The sequence below is a fragment of the Ambystoma mexicanum genome, chromosome 6p (assembly GCF_040938575.1).
Source record: "Ambystoma mexicanum isolate Mex_15411 chromosome 6p, UKY_AmexF1_1, whole genome shotgun sequence".
NCBI classification, from domain to species: Eukaryota; Metazoa; Chordata; class Amphibia; order Caudata; family Ambystomatidae; genus Ambystoma; species Ambystoma mexicanum.
Window position 1 is genome coordinate 902,206,248 of NC_090935.1, and position 23,844 is coordinate 902,230,091.

Below are 23,844 nucleotides of genomic sequence, written 5' to 3' on the forward strand. Positions count from 1 at the left end.
CGATTGACTCGAAAGTACGCACTTGCCCAACAAGGAGTAGGGCCTATACAATTTCCAGCATAAAGAGTTGGCTCTGGACAGGCTAACTCTGAATAGAGATGGAAAAGAGGGAAGTCATACAAGTTGGGACAGGATATGTCAGACGAGGACAGAGAAATCTTCCGCGGGGAGAAGGGAGAGAACGCATGTGGTTCTGAAGGATGTTCTCCGCTAGACAGAGAAGTAAGAGGGTCAGATCTAAATCTACCCAAATCTCTGGCATCAGAACCTCTGGCATGGCTATATCTACCCAGAGGGCGAACCCATAGTGAGAGGGGGGGACTCGCCACCTTATGTGAGCAGGTTAAGGTTGCTACCAGGAAAACGGCAGAGCGGAAGCATTGTCCCTGCTATGGAAAGACAGACAACGGGGGATGAATGTGAGTTTGGGATCTCACAGTTTCCTTTCTTAGAGAAAGGAGGGGCCAGACTGCAATATATACCATGGCCACAGATGGATAAGGATAATTTAAGGTGTAAACTTCTGAGTTTAACTTCTGGTGCTGGGAAATGGATAAATGAGTTAGAGAAAATGACAGGAGACATTAACAGTCTTCTAGCCCTTATTCTTGGGGAGAGAGCAGACGACATTTGTTTGAGAGCATGATACTCGAGTGTCACTGCGCAGAACACTGCTCCTGATGGAGCACTGTTTATTAACTGTAGAGCAGCAGTCTGGAAAGCGCTGTGAGTGCAATATCCCGATACGTATAATATGGGAGCTATAATAGCACAAAAGATGCAGGAAGGGGAGGATCCTCTTGTTTACATTCAAAATGTTCAAGTGCAGTAGTCTTTGGAAACACGGGAGCCGTGGGGAAAATCTATAGCTGTATTCTACCATATATCATATCAAGGGCTGCCAGATCCAGTGCAGAAACAGCTCAGGAAACTGGTGGGTAAGGAGGCAAAACCCTGGTCAGAAATACAGCTGCCATTGCGCATTATTGCAGATTACTGAAGGAGAAAAATCGAATTATATTAGCAAATGGAGTCACTGAACAAAAGTGGATTTCCCACTTCTCAAACCTTTATTCCATTCCTGAGGGCTCTCATAGTTTAGATTCCTTGGTAGGTTCCAAGAGTTTTTATCTGAAGTTTGATATGGATGACATTCGTCTATACATTAAAGAAGCCAGCAATTCTAGAGCATAAGGCCCGGACGGTTTATCCAATCAAACTCCCAAACGTCATACAGAAATTTGGCCCAATATACTGTTCAACATCTTTACCATCATTAATAAGACCCAAACTATACCGTCCACCTGGAAACATTCTATTGTAGTCTCTGTCTATAAGAAGGGAGATAGACAAGTACCTACTAGCTATAGACCAATAGCTCTCTTAGATGCGCCTGGAAAAATCTACTCAAGAATCATAATGAAGGAGTTAAACACATGGCCCTCTCAGGCGCATCTTAGAGACCCCTTCCAGTCAGGCTTCATAGCAGGTCTTGGTACAATCCCCAATATCATCACGCTAAACATGATTCGATCAGACTATGCCGCTCGGAAACAATTGCTGTATTTTGCACTTGTTGATTTCTGAGTAGCGTTTGACTCCATTGACCAGCTTCTCCTGTATAACAAATTGGTTGATTATAATTGCCCATCATCCCTGCAGCATTGATAATGTTGTTGCACACAAACATGACAATGCAAGTTGGCTATCTCAAGCTGGACACCTGTCGACCATATTTTCCACCTATAGAGGCCTAAAACAAGGGTGTATACTTGCCTCTACAATCTTTAATATGTTCTTGTTTGATTTGGGCAGCTCATTAAGAAATATTCTAAGTGACCCTCCAAGATTGGGCGATCAGAAAATCTGTTATCTGCTATATGCAGATGATCTTGTGCTCATGTCCAAGACCCATATTGGTTTGCAAAAGTTGTTGAATGGCCTCGATGCATTTGTGACTAACAATCATCTCGTGATTAATACTGATAAAACTCAAATAATGGTTTGCAAACCAAATTCCTGTAGAAAAATGAGACTTTTTAAATGGAACCGTAGGGCTTTATAAGTGTATCCCAATAAAAGTATCAAGGAATGACAATCTCTGACACCATGACAAGCACGATTCATGAACAACAATTGAAAGGTAAATTGCGCTCCTTAGTTTCGCAAGCTAAAATTCTTATGGGGAAATATGGTAAATTTTCAATGCAACACATCAGGTTATTTTATCAGCAAAAGGTGATTCCAATCCTAACCTATGGCATTGAAGCCTTAAAGCCAAAAGATCGCAAATGGCGGGATAAATTGGAATCCCCTTTCTGGAAACAAGTGTTGCATCTTCCAAACATCAACCCGCTACCATTAATTCGCGTTGAAGTGGGGCTTCTTTCCTTGTATTGTCAGGTGGTGTGGAAATATTGTGCCTTGCTCCGCAAGCGTTTGTTGGGCGTGAGGTGTCCTAATATATTGGTAGCAATGGCACACCATTTACTTGCTCGGAGCCAGAATTTCTCTAAAACCTGGTGTCAATATACTTTAAATGCTTTGGTTGATGCCTCCGTTGAGTTGGAACTTCTTTTACACAATCTGGCACGTTCTAAAGTAAAGACCTTCCAACACGACTGGTGTGAGAATCGAACTAAGTGTTTACACTATAAGGAGTTTGATACAAAATTGTTCCGTCATAAGCTATATCGATCAATGGCAGACTACTTGATCAAATTCCCATCTCCATATATACGCAACAAGTATCTTCGCTTCAGATTAAATCTTTGGCCAACATTGGATGTGATGGCAAGAAGAAAGCTCATTCCAAAAGATCAAAACTATTGTTGTTTTTGTAAGAATGAAGCTCAAAGAGAAACTTTGCAACACTGCATAGTATTTTGTCCACAGTTGAATTGTCAAAGAAAGAGGTTTTTTAAGACCTCATTTGTACAACATTGTACAATTGATCTGATGGAACTATGGCAGAGTATATTCTCCAGAACAAAACTGGCCATGAGTGGCTATAGTACAATTTCTAGATTGAATTTTTCCAGAAAACTTAGACCAAGTATGTAAAAAGGTTGGGTAAAGTACCGTCTGTATAAACGCATTAAAAAATGATTGGAAAATATCATGTTTTGTGATATAATTATGCATGTGTATACTGTTTTATATAATGATGTAAATATGAATGTGATTTACTTATTTTGTAATGTAAATGTGACATTTTTGATGTAATTTGAAAGGTTGATTTTATCAACCAGCCAGATAAAAAAATAAAAAAAGAAATATGATGTTAGGAAAGGTGAAGAAATTGTCAAAATATGCCATAGAAAGGGTGATGTTGACTAGCAGAGAAGGGTCAGGATCGCAGCAAGCAGCAGGCATGCCACAGGTGAATAACCAAAGGCAGTTTGATCCAGGGAATAATGGATTCATACCAAGGGGTAGGGGGGGCTTCCGGGGAACAGGCTTCCAGAATAATCTGGGAAATTTCCAGAATAACCAAGGTGGGTCTCAAGACACACAGAATGATAGTCAAGGCATGCAGGTAGAGCAAATTAGGAAACCTCCTATATGTTGGACATGTGGAATGACAGGGCACATTGTACGCATGTATGGGAGCCAATGGTTTGTGCAGAATGGGCAGTTCTAAACAGGGGGGACTACTCATCCGCCTGCATATTGTCAGCAAAGTAGAGAGTGTTTGCCGACATTCAGAGAGTGCAGCAAGCACAAGCGTCGAGAATGCAACAAGATTTGCAAACACAGTAGACAACAGTGAATCCGCCACAAGGGCAGTCACAGCATTCACCCACGCAAATACAGCAGGGTACAAGTACAGGACAGATAATGACTCCTAGGATAGGAAGTGTTACTGTTGAGGGAGGGAATCCTTTCACAGGCATGGGAATAAGCATGTACCCACAATTTGAAAGCTCAATGGCTGACTTGAGGTGTTCAGTGCTATCTGTGACTCCCAATCCTCAAGAGGAACTGAGGGTTGACGTCACTATAAGAAGCAAATCTTTTTCTTTTTTGGTAGACACGGGTGCAACACGCTCATGTATACGAGAGGGGAAATTTACATTATCTGGGAATGGCAGGAATGCTCAAGGTTTCACAGGAGCTACAAGTAGAGTTCCTTTCACTAACAAATTGCCAATCTCTAGAGAATGTGATATGTCTGTACAATTATTGTATTCAAGACAGACACCAGCTAATATACTATGTCGAGATTTAATGACAAAGTTAAACATGACGATTTTGTTTACTGAAGGCATAGTGTGTTCAATGCCAGGAATGCATTACTTAAAAATGAGTGAATTTATCATGGCATTTACAGGGCAAATGGCAATACGGAGAGTACCGTTAGAACCAGAGGGCTTTCACTATGGGGTACGCATTTTGTTAACATGGCTACCTGGTTTAGTGTGTAAGACTGTGAGAATACCTGATGAGTTTTTATTCAGGCCAGGGATACCTATGGATGAAGAGGGGGGAATGAGTCTTTCCCTTAGAGTTACAAGCAGCTATTGTGTGAGAAGAATTAGCTATGCATGATGGAGTTGATTATGAAGGCAGACGATGGAGCAAAGTGATTGTCATTGGAGAGGGTTACAGATTGACTGACGTCACTGACAAGGATATGTTTAGGGACCACCTGTCAGATGATGAAGTAGTATTTGAAATGAGTATCACTTATTGGGGGAGAGCAATAAGACGTGAGGTTCTCCAGAAAATGATGTTAGCACAGAAGCATCCCGAATTTTTTGAAGAAGAGATGGCAAAAGTGCAAGTTTCATTATAGACAACAGGCCCTTATCACTTAGACCTATTGAAAGAGGTTGGAGAAGTTAAGATTAAACTGAAACCAGGAGCAATTTTGCCTCGAGCACGACAGTATCCCATGTCTTGAGAGGCAGACAAAGGTATTTTTAAAACGATATCCGCAATGATGGATCAAGGCAACTTAGTGACATCAGAGTCACTGTGTAATGCCTCAGTTTATACGATTAAGAATTCTAAGGGGGGTCATGACATTCAATTCAGGACATACACCCAATTAATCATATTGTAGAGGCCGAGTTTCCTCTAGTTCCTAATTCAGCGACAATCTTATGTAGTACTCCTGCTGAGGCGTGATATTTCACTGCGATTGACTTGAAAAATGCATTTTTCTCAAACCCATTGCATAAAGATTCTCAAGATCTGATGTCATTTACGTTCAGACAAACCAAGTTAAAAAGCACGAGATTACCCGAGGGGTATGGTGAGTCTCCATCGATTTTCAACAGAGTCCTGCAGATGGACTTAAGCAATATTGATTTGCAAAGTGTTGTGCTGGAATATGTAGATGACATATTAGTCTGTAGCACCTCAGAGGAAGAGTGCTGACGTGATTCAGTTCAGCTAATGATTATTCTAGCAGAGAAAGGATATAGAGTGGACAGGGAGAAATTGCACTATTGCCACGAAGAGGTGTTATTCATAGGTCAGTTAATTTCACATGAAGGAAAGAAAGTTGGATTGAGGCTATTTTGAAAACAGCAACGCCACACACGATAAAGCACATGCAAAGATTTGTGGGGCTATGCATATATGTTAGAGCATGGGTTTTCGATTATAGTTCATATATAAGGCCCATGCTACAGGCTCTAAAAAGGCACAGGCAATTCAGGAAAACATTGTCTGGACTGAGGAAATGGAGGAAGGGTTTGAGGAGTTGAAAAAGGCAATTTGCACAGATCCAGTCTTAGGGACTCGGAATTATGCTGAGGAATTATTTTTATTTTCACACACGAATGGCACAGTCATGATAGCAGTACTTACGCAGAGGACCACGTAGGGGTACAAGTCTCTAGCATACTACGGTGGGATTCTGGACCCAGTAATGAAGGGTCACTTTCCTTGTGAACAATCTTTGGCAGCCGCTGCGTTCGCCATTGAGAAAGCTGCCATCATAGCAATGGGGTGTTCCATGACGTTATTTGTTTAACATGCTTTGTTTGCCATTCTGGAAAAACCTAAGGGGACTTTGATGTCTCAAAGGGCTTCTACCTATGAGGTGGTCATATCAAATCCAGCGATTAAAATAGTCAGCTGTAGAATAGTGAACCCTGCCATGTTTGTAGCAGAACCACTGTGAGAAGGCGAGAGTGCACATCATTTCTCGAATTATGAAGAATTCTATGATGAGATCCCAAGGGTGAAAGAAAATGCCCTAGCAGCTGGGGAAATTCTCTTTATTGATGGTACTTCTAGAGTCGATCTGAATGATGGACAATGATATACAGGTGCCACTGTGGTAAGGCACAGGGCCAATGGGGAGTTTGAAGTATTGATAAGTGCACGACTACCGTCTCACTTTTCAGCACAGGCTGCGGAACTTGTGGCGCTGACTGTCGCACTCGAGAAAAAGGCAGACCAGGAAGTAACAGTGTACAGTGACTCCGCCTATGTGATGTCAACAGTACACGCAGGGCTAGCACGTTGGAAAAGGAGGGGCTACCTCCGAGTGGACGGCACTCCAGTGCAACACGCCGCCTTATTGGACAGACTTATTAGAGCACTAAAACTCCCAAAAGCCATTGCAGTCGTTAAGTGCACAGCACACACTAAGAGAGCAGACTATCTCGCGTGGAAATCAAGCTGCAGATGAGGAAGCGAAACAAGTTGCATGTTCAGAAGTTATAATGAATTTTGATATGCCTGATGTAAATGAAAGAATGGTGGTGATGATGAGTGTGAAAGACAGTTTTACCAGTTTGTCTAGAACTCAACTGATGGAAATTCAAGGGGAAGCACCACATGATAAGAAAGATCTGTGGACTCGGAGGGGGGTGTTCTTTAACTCCTTCGGAAGCATTGTGGCGACAGGAAAGCACTGGTAAGGCGGTAATGCCTGTAGCTTTATTAAGCGTGGCGTTGGAACAGCTGCACTACCCTGCGAATGTCACTAGAGAAAGCCTTGCAGCAGCTATTGCGGAGGACTGGTTTGTACCAAACCTGTTAAAACAGGTTGCATTTTATGTAGTAAACTGCATCGTGGTCAAAGGTTTACTGCTGGGCGCACGCTGTGTACAGTTAGAGGAGTCATCCCGCGACCTAATTGTCCTTTTCAGCATTTAGCATTGACTATGTCTATATGCTGCAGATCTGTAATGGATACAGGTATATGATAGTGGTAGTATGTCCCTTTTCAAGGTAGATTGAGGCTGGTCCGTGTACACATCCAGATTCCACCTTCGCAGCAAGCTTTTTAGTACAGAAGTTTCCTACATGGGGAATATGTGAAGTATTAAGATCAGATAATGGCCCTCATTTTGTCAACAAAGTCTTTGAGCAAATAAGCTTGTTGCTTTGTACAAAGTACAGGTTCTCATCGGCTTATCACCCACAAGCGAATGGAAACTTTGAGAGACTCAATGGCCTGCTTAAAGAAAGGATAGCTAAATTGAAGCTTAAATTGAAGAAAGGATGGTTACATTGCCTACCCCTTGCATTGCATGCGATGGGAAATCAACCAGGCTCTGACCATCATTTTACGCTCCATGAAATAGTGACAGGGAGGCGAACGAGGACACCCCTCACTCCTCCATCAAGAACTAGAAGTGATGCACAGACGCCAGAAGAATTGTTAGGAAAGGAGTCACATGCCTACTTAATGTGTATGACTACAAGTACTTCAGATCAGCTCAAGCGAAAGGGATGTGGGGCTCAGAACGTAGATGAGATCAACCGAACCTGAAAAATGACGTCTTCCCAAACTTTTCCCCGGAGATGAGATCCTAATAAGAAACTTTATGAGGAAATGGCACAAGCCCTGATTTAACGGTCTGTTTGTAGTGTAGGATGTAACGCCATCAGTCGTGAAGGTGCAAGGAAGATGCGTGTGGATATTTCTCGGAGATGTAAAGATCTACACCGGAGAGTCCACTTCACCCCACCCCAGTCGGAAGCAAGCAGCAGAGAAGAACTTCAGTACATGCAGACTAGATCCATGACGAGGTAGAAGGACGCAGAGACTGTCCAATACACAGATAAAGAGTACATTGGACTGTGGTTCTGCAGGGACACTCTTTGAAATGGCTAAACAAGGAGTGAAAGAAGAGTTATTTGCTCTTGAGCTACAGGAGCTTGCTAACATTGGACTGAGACACATTTAAGTCTTGATCGAGAAGGAAAGATGCCAGATCTGGAGATCCTTTTCGACGACTGGAAGAGGGAACAGTTCCCCAATTCCTTTCACACTGAGTTTTTCTTTGGAGGCCCATGGTAGTGACTGATGGCCACGTTCACCGGATCATTCTTACTGTTTTTCTCTTCATTCTTTGTGCATACCCTGCGCTTGTGGGGAGAACTACTATTTTTCATCTGTTCCTGCAAGATCCTAAAAATGGTCCAGTCATAAGGAGATTGCTCGCAGCTATTATAGAGCAAGTTCTCCAGCTTCCGGAGTACAGTTTGGAAAAAACAAATGCCCCTAACTGAGGACAATGCTAATAGACTCGTTTGAATGGTCTACTTCCTGATTGAAGAACGTCTGCATCTTTTTGGACGGCAAACTGACGTTCGTACTTTCCTGAGAGATCCGGGAAATCTGGTGGCAGTTAATCAATTGCTACGTGACATTATCAAGCAAGTACATCTGTTTTCGGAAACAATATGAAGAACAATCCTGAATGAGGCTTTTTGAAGAAAGGTATCCTGTTAATCGTCCTGAAATCAGCCAGCTGCTTGAAGAACTTGTGGAGCAGTTCCCTATGTTGCCAGAATCTTTCATGACATTGCCCGAATAAAGTTTTTTCCTTCCTTAAAAAAGAATGAGAATGGGCAACATCGACAGCAACAACAACGTGGCTAACAACGAGAGGCCACCACAACTAGCAAGGAGCTACTGCTTCGTCAAGTGGGCCTATGTGTGTGTCATTTATACATGCATCTTATTCATTGTGATCCTTTTCTCACTTACAGTACATACTGTCTAGTATGTGGATCCAAATAAAGCAAGAATTCCTGTGTATCTTCCTATGCAGAAGGAGGGTACAGTTGTGGCAACTACAAGACAGCCGAGACCTTATGTAGTTGTCCCTACTCCAGAGGTACATTTAAAGGCACCTAGTCCTGTGATAGATAAATCTAGGCTGCCTTTTGGGGGGAAGTCACGTATGAAAGTTATACGGGACTCCCCGTTACCTTCATATCATGTTAATAGGATGGCGCTTCTGGAGCTTTCTCCTACACAAGTAGCACATGTAAAGACACCAGGTTCACTGACAAATGTTCCTATTATTCCCCCAGTAAGACAGAATTATACTGGCATACTTCCTGAGATGATTATAGAAGCTCATGAGAAAAGGAGGAGACCTAAAAGAAGTACTAGGGAGGATGATCATGAGTTGAATGATTACCTGGATAGTACAGCACATTTGGGAAATAACATATGGTATCAGCATATGAAAGAACTGGGAAGGTGGAGCTCAAAGGAGGAATGCTTTGTATGTACACCCCTGCCTTATAGTATGGGGAAGTCTAAGATGTCATAGCTATTGAAACAGATGTACGACAGCACATTGTCTATCACACATTGTGCTCTGCCGGACAAGAGGTCAGTTCATGGGCCGAACAGCCTATCTCAAATGAGCAACTGAAAGGATGGATCCAGAGGAAGATGATTATGTCTAAGACACAAAAACAAGGCTAAGATAGCATGTCAGACCTCAGCTCTACCTCCCCCGAGTCTTCAGAAGATATGTCCTTGGAAGTGATCTCCGCCTTCTGGCGGCTCTTCTTCTTGTTTGGTGTCTTGTCTTTAGGCTTCTTGATCTTCCACTTGTGCAAGTAAGGTCTGCCCCCGCCGGAGACCACCTTGACAGAGATGGGAATCTGTCCTCAGGGAACCCCGGGGGAGAGGGGGCAGCCTCCAATTCCAGGGAAAAAGCCGGAAGGCAGAAAAAACCCTGAAGATCTAGTTTGCAGGAAGTGGTTGGGTAAGATAGTCCGAAGACCCAAGTACTGAGTGAGCGGTTCCCTGCTGAGGTTTGTCTGAGAAACTCCAAAAGCAGCCGAGGTAAGGATTACTGAGATACGTATTTAAGAGGGTGGATCTCAAATGTCAACAGGAGATACAATGGATAAAAGGAAAGAGGATGAATAGGAAGTAAATAGATTCAAAAGTAAGAGAAGAGTAGACCCACAAGATACAGTCCAAAGAAGAGCAAAAGGAAGGAAAACCCTGGGATGAACAAGAACTCAGAACGTAAATGCAACGGAAAAGAAAGCCTTAGAGTGAAAGTCGGTATCAAGTGAAAAATAGAAAAAAGCTACAATATAAAAACGGAAAAGATAAATACGCAGAGAAGCATGAAAGGCAGTATATAGTAGTAAAGGAAGAGGTAGCCAGAAACGGCCAGACGTCAGAGACCAAGGAAAGTAAAAAGTAGGAGTCGCATAGTACCACAGAGGTGAACGATCCCAACAGCGGGTCGCTGGAGTAAATAATGGCGGAAGCACGCCTGAGTAAAGAAAGTAAACAAACCAGACGGAAAGGTGAAAGAAACAGAAAGAGAACGAATGAAAAGCTAAGTGAGCTGGAGCGACCAGTGAGATCGAAAGGAGTATTCAAAAGAGGGGTACAATAAGCACAGAGTAGAATAGCGAGGAACAAGAGGGAAAACGAGAGTCACACAGAATACTCGGAGCGTCGTAGGAAGCAAACACAGATTGCACCGGCAAGGGGGCGGAGCTAAAATTTATAAGAGCATCCGCCATGTTGGGTGAGGACTAGAGCGGAGAAACACAATGGACATTAGTATCTCCAATAGTTCCACAATTTCCAGTCACGATTCCTGACAGAGCATACCAAAAATCATTTGATCAGATGCGAACAGCTGGAGTAAAAGGAGCTGGAATCAGCAAGGGAAGTAAACAGAAGACTTGAGAGTCCAGGAAAATTTGCAGAAGAAGTTCGAAGATGGAAGAATAGAGGCCAGATGTAGATTTGGGGATCAGTGCTTTCACCAGATGGATAGGAAGAAGGTGTGGTCATATGCAGAGTGTGGGTAATCATTGGTTTTTATCAGCCAACCATTGACCTAGTACAGAATGGATGCAAACCTTTATGGCGGAAACTTGCTAAACTACTGACATGGGTCGAAGATAAGGGCGGGCCTTTGCAGATAGTACCTTTGGAAAGTACAAAGCTGTGTTTCAGAAACAATGGCACAAGAAAAGTTGGAGAGAATCAGAATTGTGGTTGAATCTCTGATGTACCAGGAATGAACATTGGGACAGCAGTGATCATGGATCACTACTGGGCTTGTGGATCCAGAGCATATATGAAGCTACCCAATGATTGGGGAGGATGATGTTCCATAGTAAATGTTCATGTTCCAGTGTTGGAGAATCCTAAAAGTGATTTGAACATTGGTAGCTTTCAAAAAGCAGATGCTCACCGGAGGAAGAAGAGATCTGTAGAGCTGATAAATCAAATGAAGAGAGAGAACCATTTCTCAGCCAAGTCAATAGAGACTTTTGATTCCATTCCATATGAGCACAGATTGTTCAGCCAGCCAGACTTCATCGATATTCACGATAATCATTATGCCAAGGATCCAGACAGCAGCACATACTAAGTGGTTACAGATAACCAAATGGGAGTTGTTGCAGACAATCAACACTACCATGAAGGTATTCAATGCTATCAAAGAAGAGCTGAGAGCCATACGACCGATGACTCTTCAGAACAGATATGTCCTAGACATGATCACAGCTATGGATGTAGGTTTTTGTGCAAAAATTGGAGAATCATGTTGCACGTTTATATCTTCTCATGATGACGAGAATGGCACCTTGACGGAGGCCATAGAGATGCTGACGAAGCTACACGTCCAAATGGGAGACGAAGTGGAAGGCATTGCTGATGACAGTTGGTTTCGATCACTCTTTCTGTGGGCTCCACAATGGATGGCAGATCTGTTCAAATTACTTAGAGCCGTGTTGGTGAGGATCATGCTTGGATTCTGTGTAATTAGATTGACTATCTCACAATACAATGCAAGAAGACTGCAAAGAACGCCATAGGGATGAAGATCATGATTAGTGTTGAATCAGGATGGAAGACCAAAGAGCAAACAGATGAAGAAATCACAGTCTACGTGAAAGCCAGCATCCATGCACCTGAGGGAACGAAATTCCTGTACCCAAAGAACCACAAGAGGTATGTGGGGAAATGGATCTATTGCAGTCCAAGCGGACAATGCATGCTTATGACCTGGAACAAAGATGAGCATGTGAAATCAGCTGGATGCCTGAAAGGAGTAATAAAAATATGGGTCCCGAAAAAACATTTCTTCAGAAAAGGATGTCTAGACGTGAAGGATGATGGGAGAGTCTTCGATGAATCACCCAGAGGGGGGAGTGTAGAGAAGGAGCCAAGAACCCCCACCTCAAGCATCACGCCCATGTTGCCTATATGTTGGGAACCAGAATGTGAAAAGCGTGCGGTACCAGTGAAAATACCAATAGCAAGGAGAATCCTGGAAGCAAGGTTCCCATTGAGAAAACTATACCTGCATACACGACAGTATGATGGTCATTTGAATGAAATACCAGAAGAAGTGTGAAAAATGAGCAAAGGAGCAGATTGTTGACGTCACACGAAGCAAGACTGACGCACCCAGAAGAGATGGAGAGACAAGAGAACATACATATTGTATAAGCATCGAGGAAAGCATCAAAGATAAGTAACATTTCGGGATCGAAATGAAGATGCTTATGCTACAGAAAAGATGAAGACATTAAGTAATTTTACATGTGTACAGATGAAAAGAAACGCAAAGTATTCTTAAGGCTAGCTATGTAGTGAATAGATTGCGGCATGCGCCAACGTGTATATATATTATACTCCTCTAATTCAATTGCAACGCACTGGAAAAGCATTCCTTTTTCTGGTCCAACTCTGCTAAAATGCAGAGTGGAATCGTCCATAGTTCACTCACTACTCGTCCATAGTTCACTCACTCCTATACGAGTAGTGAGTGAACTATGGACGATTCCACTATTCCACTATGCATTTTAGCAGAGTTGGACCAGAAAAAGGAAGGCTTTTCCAGTGCGTTGCAGTTAAAAAGCAATTGAATTACAGGAGTGAATCTAAGAAGGGTGAGGCTGGACCAGCCCCAAGAAGCCAAGTCTGCTTTAGGCTGGAATGATCAGACAGTAGTTACAATCGTGTGAAAGAACAAACTCCTGTTCAGAAGACGATCACGAAAACAAGAAGACGTCAGAGGTTCATTGAATAATAGTATTTTAAATACAACAAAGCTTAAAATCGTGGTCTTCAGTCACGTGGATGGGTGAAAATGGACAATCATGATGAACCACACCTACGCGAGGAGACAGAGCGTGCCTCTACTACCTCGTATTCTCCAGAGCAAGGAACATTTCCAAGGCCAAGTACAAAGCCTTAATTGACGTGCAGACCACAGAGGTGATGATAGATGATTTGCTAATTGGTGGGAAGCTATGGTCAAGACCAACCCACCAGGAGTTTTGAGTCATTTGTATCGCGCACCAGACAAACTAAATCGTATTTGGGCGCAGATGGGAACTGTGGATATTGAAATGTCTTTCTCCAGAACAGTAAGTAAATTGCCCCGTCAGTATTTCCGGTGGGAAGTATCAGCAGAACAAATGGGTTTTTAGAGCCTTATGAAATATCATAAGTGGCTTGGCCTCTCTGATATGTCCCGGTAGCTTAGTCCATAGTCTGGGTCCGTAGACCCCAAATCTATGGTCTTCTTTGCTCACATATTTTGACCGCAGAACTTGGAGTAAATTCTTTTACACTGAGCTTAACTGCCGACTAAGAATATTCCTCTTAATTTTGCGTGCTGCTGGCCTAGGTGAAAAAGTACTGATGGATGTAAGGGTGCCAAACAATTAGAGGGCCACGTAGTAAAGAGCCCTATAGCTTATGTAACCAATGGAATGTCATGCATTTGATGACGGTCATAGTGACTTGTTTGAGGGGAGGACTCAGTTGCCCCACCTGACGTTAAAGACCCTATCACTCTTTTAAACAATTATGGAACGTATACCTAGATGTTCCCTTAGACCCAATCACTTTCTTCAATAGATTTTTGTAGTTTGCCATGCAGGTTGACGTCAGCAATTATGTGTTTTTAATATATAACTCATGTTTGTTATGAAATGTTTTGAGATCATGCTGTGAGACGTCTGTTGTACTCCCCGTTTTAGATAATTGACATTAAAACAGCTAAACTTTACCAACTTTCTGAGTTAGTCTGATTATTGATGTTTGAGTATCTTCTGCATCCCCGTACATCTCAAAGTATTGCTACTTCGTCTTAAAAGGCTGGGTCGGTAATCCTGGTTCAGTCTATTCCCAGATCTTTGCATTACAGCTTTGTTTTGTGCCACAGAGCTGGTGATGTGAGTTACGATTATGTTCAAATAGTAATTGGACTTATTACTGAATATATAACCTTTATGTACACCAACGTGGCTCTTGGCTTAACTGTGGCACGGGGGGGGGGGGATCTACTTGGTTCTATATGAGTCACAGAGTTAGATTGACTCACATCAATGGTATATTTTGTGAGGCACTTTTGATCGGGATGGAATCAACTTCCAATGTTAATGGTTGTCCATAAATATACCACTACAGGTCTGTGCACGAATCACGTGCCAGCCAACCTACGTGAAACAAACTATCAGAATATATGCTGGAGTTCTGCAGCCTCCACTGTTTTACTTGGATAATCAAAAACTCACATACAAAGTAAACTGCAACACAAAGTGATACTACACTGGGGCAAGTACTACCCTTTAAAACAAAGTAGCAACAACACACTAGGATTGGCAATGTGTTCGTCTTCACGTGGAAAATATTCGTGTTCAAAGGTTTGAGTGGAGCCTGTCAGGATATGATGGGATGTGAATAATGATTAGTAATGGGAATGTGTTATGGAAGGTAGGCCACAAAGCTGAAAGCCTGCTGCTGTGATTTTCCAGCACACACAAAACAAGATGATTCTTGGTTGACGTGTATGCTTTTTAGAATTGCATTACTTTATATGTAACATTTCTCTTAGTGGTGTCACTTACTCGTAAACGTACTCCCAATATCAAAAAGGAAAGATCTTTAAAGTTGCTTATGTCATGGGTTAGAATGCACAAATGTTCTGAAAGTATCACTATTCTAATTCGCATTCCTGAAGGATGTTTAAACAGGTTCATGCGAATTATTTCAACATCAATCTTTTTTCATTCAAAATCTTGTCCTATTGAATGCAACAGTGTGTATCGAACAAGTTTCAATTGGGACATTCAGAAAACCAGAAAACGGTGCTCCAGCTATAATCACATGTGTAGTTCGATATACCATGAAATGAGGGTTGCCCTCTTCAAGGGCGTACCCTCTGTGCCAAGAGCCAGATGGAAACACCCCTTACTCAAAACTGGAGCCTGGGGGTGGCAGTGCAAGGGGAAATATTCTGCCTTATTATGGGAGGTGCAGGAGGTATAGTTGACTTGGGGTTCATCCAGACCAACATTGCCCCTGCCACTGATACAACCATACACCACCAAGAAGGTCTACCAGATTAACCTGAATGTATGCAAGTCTCCTCCGTTCTTGTATATGGCCCTTTCTATTGTCGAGAGGGCTACACATGTGTGGGCCCACTCTTCAATGCTCAGGCCCACAGAACGTTTCCAGGCACATCTAATGGTTTACTTTGCCAACATAATGCCCCTGAACATCTAGCCTTGCATGGAGACTTCATGTAGTCCTTTGTGATCGGCCAGAACCAACAGGGAGGCTTTCAGAGGGATGTTCACCTCCAACACCAGTTTGAGCTGCCAGGACACGCCCCTTCAAGGCATGTGGCTTAACGCAAAACCAGATCAAGTAGCTTAGCATATCCTTGGCACTCTCGCATTTCCAGCAGACCCAATTGTTGCTCGGATTCCTCTTATTCATTTGTATAGGCAACCAGTAAACAGGGTTCATTTCAGTAGTTTGATCTGACAGGCCATCTGGCTCCAATCGAGCAATGTCAGCCATATGCTTGTTTTCCATCATGTTACTTTGAATACCAAATTGTGTTAAATTGAAATTCAGAACGGTGCTCATTCTCCTTGGAGTGGACGTGGTGCAGACCCTGCTACCACAGCTGTGAAACGTCACTCCTTTAAGGATGGTCTTACTTGACCCATGCTTTTCCCATCATTTATGTATACTCGTGAAAATCTGCAGAATTTTTGACAATGACCTTCAAGCAGTCAAAGACAGCGATGGTCGACCATTCCCATAGGGGAATTGTGTGGCCATGACAGTTTGAACATGTCGGCATGGGTTGCATCTAAATGTTGCATAAACATTCATCTCTTCCTGCTATTCTTGCCCTTGCTCCCTGCAGTCACAGGACGTGCACTTCCTCTATTGCCCACTTGTTGTTAACTGCCCACCCTACCGGTCTGCATCATTTATTTCACTTACCTGCTGTACTCTTGCCCCCCCTTGTTATTCCTCCTTTATCTCTAACACCTGCAACCTCTGAATGCCTGACCTTCACAATTGTTGCCCGGTGTAGCGCATCCCTCCTAGAGGCGCGGCTTCCACAGGCTACAATCTGTTCCATGCCCTCCCAATTGCACCATGCTCTGCAGTATTGCAATTGATTGACTTGCCCATGCACCCCAACTGCGTTCTGATATAGCCCTGTACCATGAAGCGTGGCGGGTCTATGCATTTACCCTAACTTTTGGCCCGCTGGCATCTGTATGCCTATTGTAGCTCCCCGTTCAATGAGGCGTGGCTATGCTAGACCAGCCCCATAAGAACCACCTACACGTTGTAACGTATGCGTGAGCTTCCACTTCGAAGATTGGCACTCTGCACTTTACTGTAACTAGCGCCCTGATGCCCGAGGGCTTGGTGCGCTGCTATAAATGCAAAATAAATAAATAAATCTTTCTTCCCGAATTTGGACCCTGGTAATACTTTGGAAATGTATATATATATATATATATATATATATATATATATATATATATATATATATATATATATATAGATAGGAGTGCACACTAGTTTCCATTGTTGATCATTTTGAAGGGACTTGGAAAGCATCTTCATTTTCCTTGACAAATGAGTATGAACAGTAAAATGTGATAGACCTACAGGACAAAAAATGTAAACACGACAACGGTGACAATGCTGGGTCAGATTAGGAGGTCTACTTGAACGGTGGGATACAGAACCACAAGGTACTATGTGCATGGACTGCTTGTCAGCACGATAGCTGAACGGGTTAAGTGCGTGTCCCAGGCATCCGTGTTCAGCCTGCACGACACGGGTTTGGAATCGAAATAGGACACGCTTGCCCTTCCTCCTTCACAGGTCAATACACTGAGCACCATTAAATGAGGTCATAACCCTTATTATAGTACGCGTTTAGTGACGTTCAGAGACTCACTCTCTCGAAGAGGAAACTCAAGTATCCAAAGTGTTCATATTCAGCTCTTGGAAGTAAGCACGTCCAGGCGACGTGCACACATGTCTATTCAAATAACTAGAAGAGTTTAAAACAGGCCGCATGAGGCGACATTCTTGGTACTGAAAACGTTGATGGTAACTATTTGGCTCCTGCATTTAGCCTAGAAGTGCCTTGTAAACTTGAAAACAAATGCCAGGTGCTACTTTTGAGTAGACCAAGACAAATAGTGCCACGCAAACAATCTCAAATACAGTGCCCATGCCACGTGGATATGTACCTTAAAAAGCACTGGGGCAGAATCTACGAAAGATCTAAAGCACAGTGGATCATACAGAAGGGACAGACAGTTACAGTTTACATCTCGTGTGGGGGGATAGGGGGACAGCTGCCTGTCAAGCTAACTCCTGCTTACTCTGCCATGGCCTGTACTCGGAAGCTGCTTTAACTTCTACTCAAAGACGTATTTCAGTTCCTAAAAGCGTCTATGCTCAGGAAACCTTCAAAAACTGAGGAACGCACTAAAGAAAAACAAAAATATGCCCTTAAAAGCCATCGCACACCACGCCCAAGGAATGTATCCCTTCACTCCTATTTATTCGCAGGCTTCACAAGACACAAAGCATTGGAAAAAACCTCATAACGGCCAGAAATATCATAATGCATAAAATGCATGCTTCTTGCAACTTATGCACGGTGCCAAGTGTGTCGCTCTATTCCTCTTCATGCCATGGCCTAATATTTGCATCATAGCACAACACCCTTTTTTCCTTGGACTGTGCTTGGTTTACTTTCAACTCTTTAATGTCAAGTACAAAACAATTGGCCTCAGTAAGTTCCTCTGCAACCCTCCTATACTCACACACGTTGCCATTAAAATGTATTTCACGAGAATCAACCGGGCTTTGCTGTATGGGAGGGGCAGCTGTATTTGAATACATGCCATATGACTCAACACTCTGACCTTCTGACGTGAAGGAAACGTATGAAGCTGGGAGCAGAGATGGCAATCATTTGTACTTCCCCAGCAAACCCAGCCCCTTTGGGTTTACCCCACAGATTACTGATACATTGGATTTAGTGTTGGCAATAAAAAGGCAGTGGATTATACTGCACATACATAAAATCACAGAAACATATTGGTAATTTATTTATAAAATTACACTCATAATAAAAAGTCTCAGTTGTACTTTTGGGTACGTGGGCCAGAGGGTATCCTCCTGGCCCGTGCCACCCTCTTCTTCCAACGACTTTGCGTACAACGTTCGTTGTCCTTTCCTGCTCTGCTTTTTCCCCTTCTCGTTCTTTTGCAGGGTGGGGGGTTTCTGGGAAAAGAAATTCAGTCGCCTACGTTGGCAGGATGACTTTTGGTGGTCCTTCGGAGTACCAAGAAGGACCGGGGTTTCCCTCCAGTTGCCTCTCCTTTTTTTTGGAATACATAGCCTGAAGCTACGCCTTTTGCTCTTTGTCTGGGTGCTTGGATGCACCCCTGGCCAGCTGGCGCTGACTGTGGTGTGACCGGTCTTTCTTCTTGTGTTGCCGTTGTCCCCTCCTCCCTGCCCCATCCTGCTCTTAGATCTTTGTCACCCAAGTGCTATTAGCCCCCTGATGTGTCTCCCTTCCTGTCTGGTGCTGGTGACATTGGGCCACTTGTGATGGCTGGCAAATACGGCAGGGAGTGCTGGGCATTGCTGCTGTTTATGGCACGGTTTTAATTCCTATGGCATTGCCCCTTTACTCCATGCGTGGACCATTACGCGGTATTGCCTGTAGGCAGAATTGCAGAGAGGGCGATTGTTCTGGAGTCCTTTCAACGTTTTAAAAAGGATGCCAACTGAAAGGTTACGCTTTTCCTATGTAAATCCGTGTGCTAAGCCTCACATTCGTGCTTCGGGTCTCAATGTCTTCCCCTCCTTCTGCAGGAAACCTCCTTCCATGCTACTGCACTTGCCATAACGAGATGTCACCCGATTAGTCTACCCTCCCCCAGTGCACAGAGGCTGCGTACCAAGACAGTGGTGACTTGGCGTGGTAGGATGCCCCAGGGAGGGAGACCCCGAGGAAGGAAATCTCGGAGGAAGGCCGCCCGCATTCCCAGCATCAGAGACTCCACACAACACACAGAGCGCAGTAGGAGATGGAGAAAGGCAACCCAAAGCCCTGCCCCGTGGAGCAGAAACAAGACTCGTGGCCTGGGATGGGATTCCCCTCGCATGTATTATGCATGAAACGCAGCAATGCCTGCCAGGCGTCCCGGGGAAGTAAACGAGACGATTGCCTCGCCAAACGATGCTTCTATCAAACGTCAAACACCCGGAACACTTCACAGGGAGATTGTGTTAGGCCTTTTCCATCAAAGCGAGTGGCAGTCAGAGAGGTGCAGCGGTACCGCCACAGCACACGGCCCACTGCCTCGTTCAGCACTCAGGACAGCTCCCTCTTTCTCGCTCATTCCCCGCCAGTGTCTGGCGCCAGAGCCGCACATCGCCAAACCCGGCGCTGTCCGTGGTGCTGATCAGGGCACTCATTCTCTCAGCTGGACCATGGAGCTAGACTCTGGATCAGCACTGCTCTTGACAATGTTATGTTCCCAGAGGTCTTAACTGCTTAGCATGCTGGTGGGCAATGCAATTATGCAATCTGCCTTGGTTTGTGGAATCTCGGCCCCAATAACGGGCACTCCACATATAGAGAAGTAACAGTAACTTTCTTTTAGAAGTGGGACTTTCCCAGGCTTGACGCCTCCATGTGAATTCTACCAATACCTTCGTGTGAGCATCTAAACCGCCGTTTGAAAGGCGACATGTCATCATGGAAAGCATGCCTAGTTCTAGATGTGACACGATGACAGCCACGTCCACGCTGCACTGAGCGTTAGGGACAGCATAGCTAACCGTGCGTTACGCGAGATGCACATTAATGGTGTAGATACGGGGTTAAACGACCGTTTCAAACGACACCTGCACTTCTCAGTACTTACATACAGCAATGGGCGCACTTATCAGGCACTGAAGTGACGGCATATGAAAACGATCTACAATAAAACAAAAAAACGGAGCTGCCCTTCTTCTTCGCCCCGACCAGTGGCAGTGCTCGGGTCCTTCCAATGCATTATTGATGCCTCTTGCTAAAATAAAGCCAACCGGTGGCACGTTTTTGGAAATCTCTTGAAAAGAAAACCCGGAGCGTCATTTTCCGGCGGGTGGACGGACCTTTACAGAGCTGCAGGGCCGTTTAGTGGGGGCGGGGAAGAGATAACATAACCAACCGCGTGTGACAATCCGGAGGTGTCCCCCGCACCTGCAAAACGGAAGCGGCGGGGTGGGTAACCCCCCGCCACCCCCGGCGAGTGATCGCCATAGCATGGCCTGGCGATCACACCGACACCTATTGCACGCAAATACCGGCTGACACGGCATATTAAGCACTGCGCGAAGCAAGACTGCCGAGGACAGTGTGACCGCGGCGTCCTGACACAAGTAGGCGTGACGACGAACACGCCTGAAGCTGGCAGCTGAGATAAACACGCAGTACTGTTGAGTTCAGTGTTTGAAGGCGGCCCCTTAGCTAGACTCTCCCCATTAACTGAATGCACCGCGTGTAGTTCATTTGGTCCGTGCACTGATTCCGAAATTACATTTAACCCTTTGTAGGTGTATGAACAATCGTGCACTCAGATTGTACACGTGTTCACCCTTGGGACCCTAGTGGAATGCTACTGATGCCAGTCGCCCCCTCAACTGCACCAGTGTTCTCTGCGGCCTTGTGAGAAATGAAAAGTAACCAAGCGCCCATCGAAGCTCCTCGAGGGAAGGGTCTCATGTGTGCCCACGAGCTCCTCGAGGGAAGGGTCTCATGTGTGCCCACGAGCATTCCGATGTCACAGGCTTACCTACAAGAGAAAGTGTGCCCCATTTGACAGGTGGCGCGTGTAGGCGCCATGCTCCAACATAAAGTACTAAACACTCACATACATGTACCGCACATCACGCTTGACAAGAGCAATCTACACGTTTGAGAACCTACCAGCGGCTATTATGTGTATTGGTTTGGTGTACACAAGCTGGCGATGTGACAAGGAATCAAGAAACCCACGCGTTGCTTTTAGAGGACAAATAGTATATGATGTGTTTTTTTCAATTTAAACAGCTTTACTACATGTTAGTCCCAGTTACCCACCCTCCACCCCTCCACCCATACCCCACACCACGCCCTAGGGCAATCACATGAATTCCGCAGATTCTGGAATAGGAACATGCAACCCTCGAGAAGACCAATATCAGATCAAGTACACTCATTCTACTGTGCAATCCAGATTGAGTTTTAAAAAAAAGTGTACGGGGCACATCGAAGGTGTATAAACGTAACATATTACCTGGATTTCCCTTGCGTGGTATACAATAACGAGACCAAGCAGAATCATCGTGGACAGGCTAATAAGGCATTTCAGAGCTAGGGAGTACAGGGAGCCCTGCAAGGGAAACGGCATGTCAGTGTGCAGAAAAACACGCGCACCCTTCAAAACATGATCCATTTCACTTATGCACTGTGCAGCTGCCCCCCCAATCTAAAGGCGCAATCGGTAGTGCGCGTGAAAGAACACTCCTGCCCCTCCTGCCCCTCACGCCACTCCAAGTGTGCCACTCGGGGTAGCAACACAAGAAGGCAACATACACGGAGTAACAGTAGCGTCCACAAAGCAAACTTCCTAAAAGGTCACAAAAGCAGCATGTCATCACTTTCGTGCAGCTAACTTTTGGAAGACGAAGGCGCTGCAGCAACGAGACACATAGAACAGAAGTCAGAATGGATCGTGTTTCTTGTTCGGCTCTCCTCAACGACTAGAATACCTGCCCAACGGGCGTCAAGTCAGCAATTCCTAATAGTGTGCCTGCGTTTACCCAATTACTTGAAAGGCTCTGATCAAAAGGTGAGAGCACGCCACAGAGGACTGCGTATAGAAATTCGGGAAGAGGCAAGTTTAGCAGCAGAACAACAAAAACGAACCCAAGCATTAAACTAGGATGGGTTCGCAGGTTAACAGTGGAGAAAAGTTCTGTAACGACCATGCTGTCTAAAATATAGCGCCGCTGTGAAACTGTCTGCATGTGATGGTACGGGAGGTTACGCGAGAGGGCTCAGCTCTCACGTGACGCGTTACAAATCAATGTCACTTAAGTGCGTGAATGGCTCCCACCCGTGTCCGGTCACTGCAGCGCCGAGCTCCAAAAGCGTTGCGCGCACTGCACCCTACTTTGGGGGGCTGGCTGGCATGCTGGGTTAGACATGCAGGGGCAGGGGGTTGCAGCATGCCGGGGTCCCCCGCCAGTAGCAGTACCTTGTCGTAGGCTCCCCAGGACAGCTCGGTCTCGATGACCATGACCACGATGCCGAACATGCCGAAGATGAGCGCGTAGTCGCTGAGCCGCTTGCGCTTCTCGAAGAGCGCCCGGCGGTGCCCCAGCTTGTAGCCGATGTTCTGGTTCTTCTTCTTGCCCGACTTGCTGCCGCCCGAGGAGCTGCCGTAGGGCGCCGCGGCCGCCGCCAGGTTGTTGGAGTTGTTGTGCTCGGGTTTGGAGACCAGCACCGCCTCGGGGCCCCCGCCGCCCGAGAGCGGCTGCAGCGGCTGCGCCTCGGAGTCGAGCTCCTGCAAGTTCCTGCGCGAGGCGCTGAGCTGGCTGAGGGGCCGCAGCACGCCGCCGTTGTACCTGCAGCTGCTCATGGCGATGTCGGTGAAGGGGTTGCTCTCCCGGCGCTGCGGGCTGTGGCGCCCGCCCGCATGGCTGCCACTGTCGCCCGGGCTGCGCCGGCCGCCGGGGTGCCGCGGAGAGGAGCCGCAAGAGGAGGCCGGCGACGGGCTGCGGATTCCCAGTGGGGAGGAGGTGCGGAGGAGGAGCAGGGGCAGGCTGTCCCCTCCCGCCCCCGCCGCCGCCGCGTGCACGCAGGGGCAGTCCCGCCGCGGCTGCTCGCTCTGCGGCCGCTCGTGCTGCAGCGCGCGCTGGGACTGTCGCGGCGTTCCCATGCCAGCGCTGTTAAAGCGACAGCCGCCGCGGCGGGGGGAGCCGGCGCCGCAGCCTGCGCATTGCGTGGCCCAGGCGGCGGCGGGGAAGTCCTCCCGGCGGCGCAGCAGCGCGGACGGGGCCGCCTCGGCGCCCGTAGAATCCAGCCGGCGGGTCCGATTGGTCGGGCGGACCAAAACAACAGGCATGACGTCAGCTGGGAGTCGGCCCCGCTGCGGCGTGGAGTACAGGAGAGGCGTGGCTGCTGGGGGAGAGGGCGCGGTTTAGTGACAGGTGGGCGGGGCCTGGGAAGGAGCCCGGCGGGGCTGCAG

At 45.7% G+C, this 23,844-nt stretch overlaps 1 protein-coding gene across 1 annotated transcript in view; it reads right to left on the reverse strand.

Annotated features, from left to right (window-relative positions):
- KCNN2 (potassium calcium-activated channel subfamily N member 2) overlaps positions 1-23,736 on the reverse strand; it is a 752,674-nt gene extending 728,938 nt beyond the window's left edge. The window contains exons 1-2 of the mRNA XM_069625521.1: positions 22,852-23,736; positions 21,889-21,984 (exon numbers count right to left, since the gene is read on the reverse strand). Coding sequence (XP_069481622.1) covers positions 21,889-21,984; positions 22,852-23,721 — 966 coding nt within the window. The 5' untranslated portion in view covers positions 23,722-23,736. The remainder of the gene's footprint in view (positions 1-21,888; positions 21,985-22,851) is intronic.
- Positions 23,737-23,844: the final 108 nt, after the last annotated feature.